Source organism: Doryrhamphus excisus, linkage group LG6, assembly GCF_037039965.1.
Source record: "Doryrhamphus excisus strain RoL-2023G ecotype Guam linkage group LG6, RoL_Dexc_Guam_v1.1, whole genome shotgun sequence".
NCBI lineage: Eukaryota > Metazoa > Chordata > Actinopteri > Syngnathiformes > Syngnathidae > Doryrhamphus > Doryrhamphus excisus.
In genome coordinates this window covers 10445813-10459221 of record NC_136362.1, presented here as the reverse complement: position 1 = coordinate 10459221, position 13409 = coordinate 10445813, and the positions used below count along the sequence as shown (strand labels likewise).

At 39.8% G+C, this 13409-nt stretch overlaps 3 protein-coding genes across 3 annotated transcripts in view; 1 reads left to right on the top strand and 2 right to left on the bottom strand.

The window, feature by feature from the left end:
• Positions 1-572: 572 nt before the first annotated feature.
• Positions 573-2227, bottom strand: LOC131126204 (uncharacterized). Its single transcript, XM_058068481.2, has 3 exons — positions 2143-2227; positions 1765-1987; positions 573-1665 (listed from the first exon to the last, which is right to left on the bottom strand). The coding sequence occupies exons 1-3, from the start codon at positions 2180-2182 to the stop codon at positions 1494-1496; spliced, it is 435 nt and encodes a 144-aa protein (XP_057924464.2). The 5' UTR covers positions 2183-2227; the 3' UTR covers positions 573-1493.
• A 266-nt stretch (positions 2228-2493) lies between these two features.
• The window catches only part of LOC131125549 (UDP-glucuronosyltransferase 1A1-like), a 62556-nt gene continuing 51640 nt past the window's right edge, over positions 2494-13409 (top strand). Inside the window, exons 1-2 of the mRNA XM_078791389.1 lie at positions 2494-2580; positions 3196-3425. The gene's annotated coding sequence lies outside the window, so the exon portion shown is untranslated. The remainder of the gene's footprint in view (positions 2581-3195; positions 3426-13409) is intronic.
• mcm6 (minichromosome maintenance complex component 6) lies at positions 2881-11534 on the bottom strand. Its single transcript, XM_058067297.2, has 18 exons — positions 11271-11534; positions 11013-11159; positions 10493-10603; positions 10340-10427; positions 10103-10264; positions 9875-10040; positions 9638-9783; positions 8923-9073; positions 8699-8840; positions 7653-7794; positions 6316-6423; positions 6079-6234; positions 5875-6003; positions 5642-5806; positions 5414-5534; positions 3547-3735; positions 3333-3475; positions 2881-3244 (listed from the first exon to the last, which is right to left on the bottom strand). The coding sequence occupies exons 1-18, from the start codon at positions 11366-11368 to the stop codon at positions 3137-3139; spliced, it is 2472 nt and encodes an 823-aa protein (XP_057923280.2). The 5' UTR covers positions 11369-11534; the 3' UTR covers positions 2881-3136.

Genomic DNA, 13409 nt, shown 5'->3' with positions numbered 1-13409 from the left:
GCAGTGTACAGTGAAGGCTAAATGTCCTGAAGGAGTTTTGAATTTTAACTTTGGAACAGTCTGAATCGGTTGAGAAATGAGGACGCAGTAGTAGCTATTTTAATTTTTGGGGGGAAAATTTGGGATTTTGGATAACCCCAAAAATTTGATCAGTTCTTCCATATACTATTTCTGACAATTCCTGATTTTTTTTTAACCCAAATCCATTCAGAACTTTTCAAAGTATTTTGAAGACAAACAGGCAGAAAAACAATGCTAATGCTAACACCTAGAATGACAGTGCTAAGTGTTTATATACGTGTCTATCCATGAAAATAGCTTTAAAAAAAGCTAGTAATGCTAACACCTTGCATGATAGCGCAATATACAGTGAAGGCTAAATGTCCTGAAGGAGTCTTGAATTTTAACTTTGGAACAGTCTGAATCGGTTGAGAAATGAGGTAGTAGTATCTATTTGTTTTTTTTGGGGGGGGGGATTTGGGATTTTGGATAACCCCCAAAATTTGATCAGTTCTTCCATATCCTATTTCTGACAATTCCTGTTTTTTTTTTTTTTTTTTACCGTTCAGAACTTTTCAAAATATTTTGAAGACAGGCAGAAAAACTGTGCTTGACGGCGGTAACCATGGACATGTGACAAAACGTACAGGAACAACGCTTGGTCACCCTAAATTTAGGCTGTACCCGTGTTGAGTAAGGCTAATTATTTTTGTTGAAGTGTGAACAGTAGTTAAAAAAACAACAAAAAAAAAGACACCCATTCACCAAATAATCACTTTCATTCAGTGCCTCTGAAATAGTGGCGTCAGCGTTGCCAGATGTCTTATAAGCTTGATTCTTTGTCAAATTGTTTGAAAATTTCCCACGTTTCCTGTTGTTTTGGGCTAGTTTTCATTGAGCTAGCCGTTTGTTTCACTCATGAATGTCAATTCAATTGGAAAAACATGTCAATTGGAAAAACATGTCAATTGGTGACTTTGTCTCTGAACCTGGCAACATTTTCTCAAAAGCAGCTAGTGCCAAATATAAAGTAGCTACTTTTTCTGGTGTTTTCTTGTATTAGGGGACTTAAAAGTGAAAGCACATATTGATGTGCAGTTTGTGTTCTCACTGAGAAGTCCGTCACGCCCCAAAACAGTCACAAGCCGCCTCTACAATGTCCATGCACCCATTAAAGTCATCCATATAAGATGTGGAAATAACAGTTTTAGGTTATGTGTATTGTTGATTTAAGTGATGCATTAACTTGCTGTGGACGTGCGAGTTTGTTCTTTTTGACTTGTCATGTATAATACAAACAATTTTATTTGTAAGCCTTATCATATGTTGGAGGATTTCTGTGAATTCAAGTCATATAGCCTCCATTACATTGATATGACACATTAAATATTCAATACATCTCATTTAAACATGAGAATATTTGTCATGATCCCTGCTTAAAAGGCTACTTTAATGTCCATTTCTGTCTTGAAAATCAAAGCAAAGCAAAGGGGCTACTGGTCAAGTTTGGCATTCTCCACAGCACGCCGGTAGCGGCTCCCTTCGTAGTTGCCCTCGTTCGATTTTTGCATCTTCTGTCGAATTTTCAGCTGCTTTAAACGGTTCTTGTCCACTTGCCTTTTTGTCAGCAAAAAGAGGATTATTCCACCGGGGAGGCCAATCATCCTGCGTGAAGGAATAACAGAAATTGAGAATGTATTCTAGTCAAAGTGGAATAACAGTGAGAATAAGTATAAAAAACGTAGCGTCACAAATGAGACTAACCATGCATAGCCGATCTTCATCATGGGATTCTTAGCCTTTTTAAGGGGGATGTACTCAGGACCTTCACTGTCCTCCTCTTCCTCCTCAGCTCTAATATCCTTTTGGCTCCTCTGCTGCTGTTCCGTCCCGGAACTAAACATGGAGGCCGTCTGTACCCTCGAACATTTGTACAATGCCGGTGAAAAGTACCTCATATTGCCCACCCATCGACCGAGGAGTGCACCTGGTACCAGGCAACAAAATGTAAATGTTACCCATACAAAGTAACGCATTTGTATCACAACAACACCAAACAAACATTAACTACAATTTATAAACTACGAGACTAAATTAGTTGAGATGCAGTGCTGGCATTTGAACGTAACATTAAATGTTTACCTTTGCAAGCCATTCTCAACGCTGACAAGTGCGCCGCCATGTTTGTTGTGTAATTTTGTCGGGCATGCGCAGTTACAGCGCTTAATAATAGTGACTGGTGTCTCCTGCTGGACAATGTTGGTCATATCAGCTTCCGACGTAAATTGTAAATTACAATTATAATAATAATTATTATTATTATAATCTTTCCCACAGCATACCTGTCACTGATCCCGTTTTGACCGGGAAATTCCCGTGGTTTGCACTTCTCTTTGTAATAGTTGCTCGTATTTTAACTTTCATGATGTTCTATATTCTGACGTTCAAGAACGCACCTTGCCGTTATTGGTGGATAAAGCGGAAGTTGTTGGAGACCGCGAGGGATGAGACGAATGTGCCGGCTGAACCTTCTTCCGGGTTGAAATTGAGCACCACAGTTGGCAACACAACTTTAAATGAGTGAGTAAAAGTTAACTAAAGTACTCTTTCTACTTTGACAATGTATAAACAATTTATAGACAAACAAAACCCCATAATGTTAACTACAATAAAAATATAACAGTAGCACTGAACTGAAACGAGCAACACAACTTTAGAAACAAAAAAATAAACGGATTTTTTTAATGGTTGTATAAAAATAGGACTTATTAATTACACAAAACAGTTGATAATTCATATCCTACAACTAATGGTGGAATGTTTGCTTGGGTTTAAAGTGAACGCGGCTAAGTGTGTTCTATTTGTCAATTCAGAAACTGCTCAGGTCAACGTTATTTTATTTACTTAACCTCAAACCCACTGTAGCACATGAGAAAATACATAACACGTATAAAGAAGCCAGCAGCATATTTACAATAAATGCGACAAAACACTGTTTTTCCATGATAAGCACAATAACCCAATATTTGTACAATCTGACTCTAATGCTACTGTTGTATGTTTTACATGTGAGCATTCATTAACTGTATTTTTTTTTTTTTACTTCTATATCAAACTAAGCAATGATGAAGTTCATTCAGTCTTCTAGGATGTAGTTGGGATTGACGACCAGAACCACTTCCTCTGTACTTGCAGGCTCGGAGCCCTTTAGGCCCGACTGGGACAACTCGATGAGTATGTGATCCTGAGGAAGTAAAAAAAAAAAATGGATGAAGATACGGGATATAAGAAGATCTGGATCGTAACTGTTCTGTGCAGCAGCGAGGACTTACATAGTGCACCAGCCTGTGGATGACCTTCTCGATCAGTCCCTTCTTGTTGATGAGCTCCTCCTCCGACTCGATCTCGGACTCGATCTCCTTCAGGTACCAATTCACCACCGCGCTTTTCTTCAGCTCCTCCTCCTCCTCCTCAGCTGCATTATTTCAAAGCAGTCATTTAGCAGAGAGTTACGCACGAATTAAGTAGAAGGACAAGACGACTTACCTTCTTCTGATCTGCGTAGATGCAGGACCAGCAAGTTGGAGATGCGCTGGTACTCGGCGAAAGACAGGCGCAGGGACGGTTTGGGCTGACTGTCGGTGTGGCCGTTCACACCGTTGACGTGACCGTTGATACCACCGACGTGTCCGTTTAGTCCACCGACGTCACCGTTAACGCCATTAGGGATGTTTCCTGTATTTTAAATTTGTTAAAATAAGATAATTATTCACATGGTGGGCAACATCCAGCAGAAAAAAAACACTAATGTAGTGCACCCAAAAAAAGGGTCAGAGCAATTATTTGGGACATTTTGCCTTCCCAGTACATAATGCTAAGTGTTAGCATGCTAATGTTAGCACACTAGTGTTTTTTTTGCTGGTTTCATGGGAAGACTTATATAAACGCTACTATAATGCCATGCGTTAGCATGCTAATATTAGCATAGTAACATTTTACCCATTCTCAAGCAGACACACAAACACTTAGCGCTATTATGCTAAGTGTTAGCATACTAGTGTTTTTTTTGCTGGTTTCATGGGAAGACGTATATAAACGCTACTATAATGCCATGCGTTAGCATAGTAACATTTTACCCATTCTCAAGTAGGCACAAACACTTAGCGCTATCATGCTAAGTGTTGGCATGCTTAGCTTAGCATGTTAGTACTGCAAGCACGCTAATGTTAGCATAGTACCATTTTCATTTGTTTTCATGGGTAGACACTTAGCAATGTCATGCTAGGTGTTAACATGCAAACATTAGCATAGTAACATTTTAGCCATTCTCGAGTGGACACACAAGAACTTAGCGCTATTATGCGAAGTGTTGGCATGCTTAGCTTAGCATGTTAGTACTGCGAGCACGCTAATGTTAGCATAGTATAATTTTATTCGTTTTCATGGGTAGACACTTAGCAATGCTAACATGGGCATAGTAACATTTTACCCATTCTCGAATAGACACACAAACACTTAGCGCTATTATGCTAAGTGTTAGCATACTAGTGTTTTTTTTTGCTGGTTTCATGGGAAGACGTATATAAACGCTACTATAATGCCATGCGTTAGCATAGTAACATTTTACCCATTCTCAAGTAGGCACAAACACTTAGCGCTATCATGCTAAGTGTTGGCATGCTTAGCTTAGCATGTTAGTACTGCAAGCACGCTAATGTTAGCATAGTACCATTTTCATTTGTTTTCATGGGTAGACACTTAGCAATGTCATGCTAGGTGTTAACATGCAAACATTAGCATAGTAACATTTTAGCCATTCTCGAGTGGACACACAAGAACTTAGCTCTATTATGCGAAGTGTTGGCATGCTTAGCTTAGCATGTTAGTACTGCGAGCACGCTAATGTTAGCATAGTATAATTTTATTCGTTTTCATGGGTAGACACTTAGCAATGCTAACATTGGCATAGTAACATTTTACCCATTCTCGAATAGACACACAAACACTTAGCGCTATTATGCTAAGTGTTGGCATGCTTAGCATGTTAGTACTGCTAGCATGCTAATGATAGCATAGTACCATTTTGATTTGTTTTCGTGGGTAGACACTTAGCAATATCATGCTAGGTGTTAACATGCAAACATTAGCATAGTATAATTTTCTCAAGTAGACACTTATTCTCTGTGTTTTTTTAATTTTTACGCCATTCAAACTACTGTTTTCATGGTCAAAAAATCTAAATATGTAATATATAATGAGTGGACTAACATTTAAGGTGTAAATCACATTATGGTACTATGGCGCTTGGAGTACGCAGAGTGCTTTTCTAGTTGGAAATGTACAGGTTTGGGGTGTACTGTATGTGGAGAACGAGGTACATATGAGTGATATGAATAATCAATATGATAGCTACCTTCCTCTGGCATCTCCTCTTCTTGTTCATCCTCTTGTTCCAAGTTGATGTCGGGTGTCTCCACTCTGATGATGGACTTGTTCAGAAGGCGGAAAGCTTCTTTGACATGCTTGGGCTGAACCTGAATAATTTAGGAAGGGAAGACATTTTTTTTTTAAATATCAGATGGGCGTCAATATGGAGTTGAAAGATGAGTTTGCCTTTTCCGTTTTTCCTGTGAGAACCCACCTCGTCACAGCAGTGCATCCTGGCCATGCCCTCTGACAGGCGGATCATGCTCTCCAGCTGCCTCACAGTTATCCTCCAGGCTGACTTGGTCACGCCCCCCGAGCCGTCACGTTGGCGGAGACGCTTGTACTGCTCGACGATGAACTCTTCAGATTCGCTGGAAATCTGTAAAAGACAGTATTTAGAAAAAAACACTTGGAAAATTGTAATAATGTTAAATAGTGTTAGCGTACCTTTGGTTTGAACTGCCTGGCGAACAGCAGGTACCTCTGGATTTCATCCAAAGAGTACAGCCTGTCCACAGATTCTTCCACACGCGAGTGCAGATCTACGATGCGCCTGGCGATGGCGTAGTCCGTAACCTGCGGTGCCACCCGATTTCACCACAATTCCACATGACCAACCGGTCGCATGAAGCGAGGCGAGCGCCTGCTTACCTCATTGCAGTCATCCACCAGGATGAAGAAGAGGTCGAAGCGGCTCATGATGGGCGCCGTCAGGTTGACGTTCTGTTTCAGACTCTTACTGCGGTCGTAACGGCCACTGACGGGGTTGGCGGCAGCAAGGATGGATGTGCGAGCGTTTAGGGTGGCCTGGAGGAGGCACACTTTTGGTTTATTCTTGTAGAAACTGGAGTGGAATTTGTGTTTAGAATTAAAAATCAGTGTTGTTACCTTGACTCCAGCCTTGGTGATGCTGATGGTCTGCTGTTCCATAGCTTCATGGATGGCCACCTGGTCTTTGAGGTCCATCTTGTCAAATTCGTCAATGCAGCACACACCCTGAAGACAAAATACTTATTTGACAAACTAGACATACAGTGGAGTACATAAGTGTTCATGTAAGTGTCGATCCTTGAAAACAGCTAAAATTGCTACTATGCATAACGCCATGCTAATGTTGCTAAGTGTTCAAAAATGTGTCTATGTATGAAAATGGGTAGAAATTATACTATGCTAATATTAACATGCTAACACCTAGTATGATAGGCGTGTTTATATGCGTCTACCAATTAGAACTGCAAAAAATGCTTGTATGCTAACACTTAGCATGTTAGTGTTTGTCTACCCATGAAAACTGCAAAAAAAACTAGTAGCTAACACCTAGCATGATAGTGTTTGTCTGCCCATGAAAACTGCAAAAAACACTACAATGCTAATGTCAACATGCTAACACCTTGCATGATAGTGTTTGTGTCTACCCATGAAATCCGTAAAAAATGCTAATATGCTAATGTTAGCATGCTAACACCTAGCATGATAGTGTTTGTCTACCCATGAAAACTGCAAAAAACACTAGAATACTAATGTTAACATGCTAACACCTAGCATGATAGTGTTTGTATCTACCCATGAAATCCGTAAAAAATGCTAGTATGCTAATGTTAGCATGCCAACACCAAGCATGATAGTGTTTGTGTCTACCCATGAAAACTGCAAAAAACTAGTAGCTAACACCTAGCATGATAGTGTTTGTGTCTACCCATGAAAACGGAAAAAAACACTATTATGCTAATGTTAGCATGCTAACACCTAGCATGATAGTGTTTGTGTCTACCCATGAAAACTGCAAAAAACACTAGAATGCTAATGTTAACATGCTAACACCGTGCATGATAGTATTTGTGTCTACCCATGAAAACTGCAAAAAATGCTACTATGCTAATGTTAGCATGCCAACACCTATCCCAGCGCAATGTACCAGAAAGGCTAAACGTCCTAAAGAAATGCTCTAACCGTATTTTTGTGGAGTTACATGCACAAATGCCAAAAATGGACATTAGGGAATCCTGTAAAAAAACGTCCTGAATCCAGACGGTGATCCGGATCAACCCCAAAATTTAATCGGTTCTTTCACACCCCATTTCCTGAAATGTTCCTCCAAATGGATTCAGAATTTTTACTGTTATTTTGAACACAAACAAACATAAACACTGGCAAAAACAACTTCCTTGGCCGAGGTAATAATAGTTTGATTTAAAAAAAAAAAAAAAAAAAAAAGAGACTCTCACGTTATCAGCCAGCATCAAAGCTCCAGCCTCAATTACAAACTCATGGGATTCTTCATCTCGAACCACAGCAGCAGTCAGACCAGCAGCACTGCTTGCTTTGCCGCTCGTGTAAACCGCTCTGGGGCTGAACTCCTCCACATGCCTACACAAAAAACACACACAGTCAGGTCAGCGTGTCCACATTTAACATCCCCACAGGGCCACAATGTATTTGTGTTGGCGCATGGCATCTAATTTGCATAATTTAAGTACCAAATAACTTTCTTCCGGCGCTTCTTTTTGTCACAAACGAGATTCTAGATGACCACAGCAGGACCCGCTGCTCGTTGAGAAGAGCCATGCGTGCTTTTATGTCTCCAAAAGTGACCAGAAAAAGTTGCCAGATGTGTCAGTTTTTTGAAAAAGGTGATCTAAAGCAGAACTTTTCCCACCAAGGGCAGCATACTGAGAAAAGGGGGGTAGGGGCCATTGTTTAGTTTTTTAACCAACCAACAGACTGTAGATATGCGAAGACTTTTTTTTAAATTTAATATATTTAAAGAAAAAATACAGCCTCCACCTCAGCTTTTTAGTACTATTAATTAAACATAATAAATATTGATATATTGAGTTAGTTAAAATATTATGACCGTTTCTTTTGCACATGTATTAACTCATTCCTCTGACTAAGTAAACAATACCTGTGACATTTGTTATTGTTACTGATGCTAACACTGCAGTACTATGGTTATTATTGCTGCTATTACATACTATTAGATATTATTATACTATTAACTATTATTAATTAATTCAATACATTTTTAAACCCAAACGCCAAATCCCAACTGCGTACTTAGATAACAGTATCATTCACTTTTTCTTTGACTTTGTTTAATTTTATTATTATAATATTATACTATGAATATTATTTTAATTTTTTAAATTATTTAATTTAATGTTTTTAATTTTTTTTAATTTATCATTTTGTTGGTTTTTACTTTTTTTTTTTAACAAATATTTCAACTTGTGGATTACTGCACAAGATTTAAGACTTGTTTGATACCTACTTGAGGAACTGGCTCTTGGCAGTGCTGGGGTCTCCCACGATGCAGACGTTGATGTCTCCTCTCAGCGAGGTTCCCTCCATTGTTGTCTTGGGAACGCCTCCGAACAGCATCAGAAGGATGCCGCGTTTCACCTCGTCGTTGCCTGCGCATTCCCAAAACCGACAACACCGCTCAAACGACGCGTCTTTTACTAACGTTGGCTTAAGTAGAATGGCGGCACTGACCGTGGATGGTGGGGAAGAGGCTGGTGCACAGGTTATGGTAAAGGTTCTTGTCTTGGCTCATCTCAAACACTTTCTCCCATTCTCGCTCGGTCATCTGGCTCTTGATGCTCTCAGCCGTTTGCTCCTCCTCTCGCAGTTCCTTTCCACCAAACTACAAAGACAGAAATGGAATAAATACATATCGGATGTAAGGGGAGCTCAAAATTTAAGACGGAAAAATACAATTCAGAGGAGGAAAAAGGCATATCGTGGCACGCACAAGTCAGTGAGGACCGGTTCTTTATCCGGTTCTCACTCACGGTTTCGTCTTAGAAACATTAAATTCATCACTCTGCAACTTAACACTCAAATGTTTTACCATAAAATTATAGAAACAATTAGACTCAAAAGAACCCGGATGGACTTTGGCCCTGTAAAAAGGCAAACTGTGTCACGCACAAGTCAGTGAGGACCGGTTCTTTATTTTGAGCTATATCATGAGCTACGACGAAACTCACAAGGAGCTTGTCAACCTATTGGAAATTGCAGATCATTACTCAATATAACAATTTCACTCACGGTTTCGTCTTAGAAACATTAAATTCATCACACTGCAACTTAACACTCAAATGTTTTACCATAAAATTATAGAAACAATTAGACTCAAAAGAACCCGGATGGACTTTGGCCCTGTAAAAAGAGCTGGTCCAAACACGCCATCTTTTTTTTCCCTTACCCGTGGGTTTGTGGGAGCGACATTACAGGCCAGAAAAGCCAGTCTGTATGACAACTCTCGGACCCCCAGAGCTTTCAGTCCCCTCAGACCTTCAGACTCAAAGCCCTGAGGCCCGCCCACCCTGGTACTGGTCTCAGCTCGCAGACCTGCATAAGGAATAGAATTGATGTAAAAAAAAAAAAAAAAATTTAATCCAAGGAAAGACAGTCCAATGTGACCGTGAGGAGGATAAAATACCAGGAGTGCTGAGCTGAGAAACATCCGGCACCACAACTAGCGTCCCGGTGAAGTCACATCGGTCGCCGGCTTGAGCCGTCTCCACCGCTTCGGCTCTCAAAACGATCTCAAGCGAGCGTGGGATGGAACCGCGAGGTAGCTCCGCCTGCGTTTCCTGGATACGTACCTGCACACACACCGCCACTGTATCACCGACACATTCTTCCATCACACACATCGTGAATTTACCTTCTGAAAGTCAATGAACTTGGACTTGTGCGTGTCGAGGTGGAAGCGCGAGCGGTTGTTGCACACGGGGTTGCGGCAGATAGTCGGCGGGGAATATTTGAACTGCTGAGGGACGTCTTTGATCACCGCCTGACAGTCCATGCACAAGAAGGTGCCGCTCACCTACAAAACACAGCACCCGTCGTCACCTGAAGCTCACGCCCGTTACGACCGCACAATACGGAAGCCGTGCCTCACCAGTTCAGGGTGGACCGGGTGCGTCCTAACCACCTGACCGCTGATCCTCACCAGGGTCCCGATGCGCATGGACGACAATTCACGGATCCTAAAGTACACATCATTATATCCGTGCGCTAATCAACAAATGCAAACATTTTCAAACAGTCTTACTTGTGTCGGGAAGGCAGATCTTCCAAGGCTACGTAGAATTCTTTAGTGACCGGAACATTCCCATGATCCCTTGCAAAGTTGCGAACAGCCCGGCAGAGGAAGGGATACACTCTGTAAACAGGAAGTGACGTTAAACTGGAAAATTTGCACCTATTAGCTCATTCCTGTGACTAAGCAAACAATACCTGTGACATTTGTTATTGTTACTGATGCTAATAATGCAGTACTATGGTTATTATTGTTGCTATTACATATTATTATAGTATTATTAACTCATTCAATACATTTTTAACATACACACATAATAAAAGACGTTGTTGTGATGTTCGGAGTGCCCCTGAATGCATCTCTGTCGTCATAACAGAGAGCGAGTGAGCATGTACTAATTACGCTAAAATAAATTCAAGTAATTAATGAAATTAAATAGTTAAGTGCTATTGTTAACTGCCTTACTATTAATGCAAAAAACACTTGGGGGAAAGTATTTAGTTAAGTTATTTAAAAGGAAAATAGTCCCCACCTGTAATACTCTTCCTGGATGGTGGTTGCCAGCTCCTGGTTGAAGCCTTCCAGATCAGTAAAGCTAACCAGCAATGTGTTCCTCTCAGGCCGGATCAACTCCTCGGCTTCCCGGACATACTTAACTTCTCCATCTGTGGTCTGGAACCTTCACACAGAAGAAGAACAACAATACTCACTGTCATGGTTGCTAATTTTCACATTCACACACATTGTGGAATCGATCGAGTTCCGAGCAGTAGCAAAGCGTGATACTTACTCCTCCAAGAAAGCCTGGAATAACTTCTGACATTTGTCAGCCAACTCGTCTTTCACTGTCTCCCCGGCATTTTCTGTAGTCGCGGTAGCGATGTCCATCTTGAAATAATCCAACAACGAGATACGAAAAACACAAAAAGAAAACAAAACAGAAGTACTTCTATCCGGACAAACACGCTCCCAGCAACGAGGTCCACACAACAAGGCAGCAGTTCCCGCGAAAAGCGACACCACGTGACGTTTGGCGCGACTCTCTAGCCCAATCAGAGCTGCCCGCCAAATATCATCCGCTTGTAGCCAATCAGGATCCTAGCTCTGAAATGACGAAAGTGCCGTGTTGTATTTCACCCGATTTGCTCAAGAATACAATTTGGTTATAGGTATGAATTTGTTGCACTAAAAATATTTATTCGACCTATACTGTATATTGAACCTTACAGAATATATTATATCGACACACATTTGTTGGGGAAAGAAAATAAATTTAGTTTAGTATAACTTCAGGGTGGTTCAACCTAATTGTTCTTAGCGGGTTTGCCACATGTACTAAATCATAATTGTACGGTAATTTCACCTTCTGTACAATGTACAATTAATAAATCAAAACACCCCATAATGTACGATAATTTGACCCGTTTAATATATGTTTGCTTATGTTGTGAACTGTCCGTCGTACCTCTCTCTGCCAGGTGGGGGTGCTGTTCTGCCAGTGGCAGCTTTGTTCCAACAGTGCTGTTAGTTGATGCGATGGTAAAAATGCATTATAAGCTAAACTATACGTGTTTGCTAATGTTTTACTGCAGAAGATGGTACCGAGCAATGTCAATTTGTCATTTGTCATCTGGCAACTATGATACCTTCACATTTTTTATAAAGTCATAAATCAAAACACAAGCAATATGTTTACTTTAGTAAAATAACCTTATTTTTGGTCTTGAATCTAGAACCACAGGAGAGTCTGTAACCCTATGCAATTGACAACAAAGGTAATTATTGTGAACTGAACATTTTCCTCCCATCCATCATAAGCTAAACGCGTTCTAGGGACACAAAAGCCTCATTTATCTTTAATATTGTTCACAGGTCAGTGTAGGTTGGCCACAATAAAAGGCCACTCTATAATGCGCAATTGTATCACACAGTATAATTCCTCATGTTGTCCCAAGTGTTGCGTTAACGTGCAATCGGTATGCATTAATTACGCTAAAATAAATTCAAGTAATTAATGAAATAAAATAGTTAAGTGCTATTTTTGACAGCCTTACTATTAATACAAAAAACACTTGTAGCAAAGTATTTAGTGAAGTTATTTAAAAGGAAAATAGTCCCCAAAAAATAGTCTGGCCACAATAAAAGGTCACTCTATAATGTGCAACGTTGTCCCAAGTGTTGCGTTAACGTGCAATCGGTATGCATTAATTTAGCTAAAATAAATTCAAGTCTTAATGAAATCAAATAGTTCAGTGCTATTTTTGACAGCCTAACTATTAATACAAAAAAAACACTTGTAGCAAAGTATTTAGTGAAGTTATTTAAAAGGAAAATAGTTTCTAGGTACACAAAAGGCTCATTTATCTCTAATATTGCTCACAAGTCTGTGTAGGCTGGCCACAATAAAAGGACACGGTATATAATTCCTCATGTTGTCCCAAGTGTTGCGTTAACATGCATTCGGTATGCATTAATTACGCTAAAATAAATTCAAGTAATTAATGAAATAAAATAGTTAAGTGCTATTAAAATATATACATATAATAATATAATAATATATATATTAAAAAGCGCTTGTAGCAAAGTATTTTGTAAAGTTAATAATCTAATAATGTAAAACTAAACATTTCAGGTGGCCTTTTATTGTAGCCAGCCTAAGGCACACCTGTGCAATAATCATGCTCTCCAATCAGCATCTTGATATACCACACCTGTCTGCAATAATGCTGAGATGCATTTTAAAATATAGTATATATATATAACTTCATAAAATAACAAAGCAGCCTTTGCATTCTTTCATTTTTCACAACAAAAAGTTGGAACACCCCGCCACAAAGGTTTGACCTCGGCAGGGGTTCATTCTCAGCACCATCTGCAAGATGAAACACTCCATTATTTGATTCAAGTCTACTTCTGTTCCCACATCATT

Coding starts and splice junctions, on each gene's coding strand:
- mcm6 (XM_058067297.2), bottom strand. CDS start 11,368: ATGGACATCGCTACCGCGACTACAGAAAATGCCGGGGAGACAGTGAAA. Junction 10,428..10,492: donor GATCTGCCTTCCCGACACAA/GTAAGACTGTTT, acceptor TGTGTACTTTAG/GATCCGTGAATTGTCGTCCA. Junction 5,535..5,641: donor GGATGCACTGCTGTGACGAG/GTGGGTTCTCAC, acceptor TAAATTATTCAG/GTTCAGCCCAAGCATGTCAA.
- LOC131126204 (XM_058068481.2), bottom strand. CDS start 2,182: ATGGCGGCGCACTTGTCAGCGTTGAGAATGGCTTGCAAAG. Junction 1,988..2,142: donor GTTGAGAATGGCTTGCAAAG/GTAAACATTTAA, acceptor GCCTGGTACCAG/GTGCACTCCTCGGTCGATGG. Junction 1,666..1,764: donor ATGAAGATCGGCTATGCATG/GTTAGTCTCATT, acceptor TCCTTCACGCAG/GATGATTGGCCTCCCCGGTG.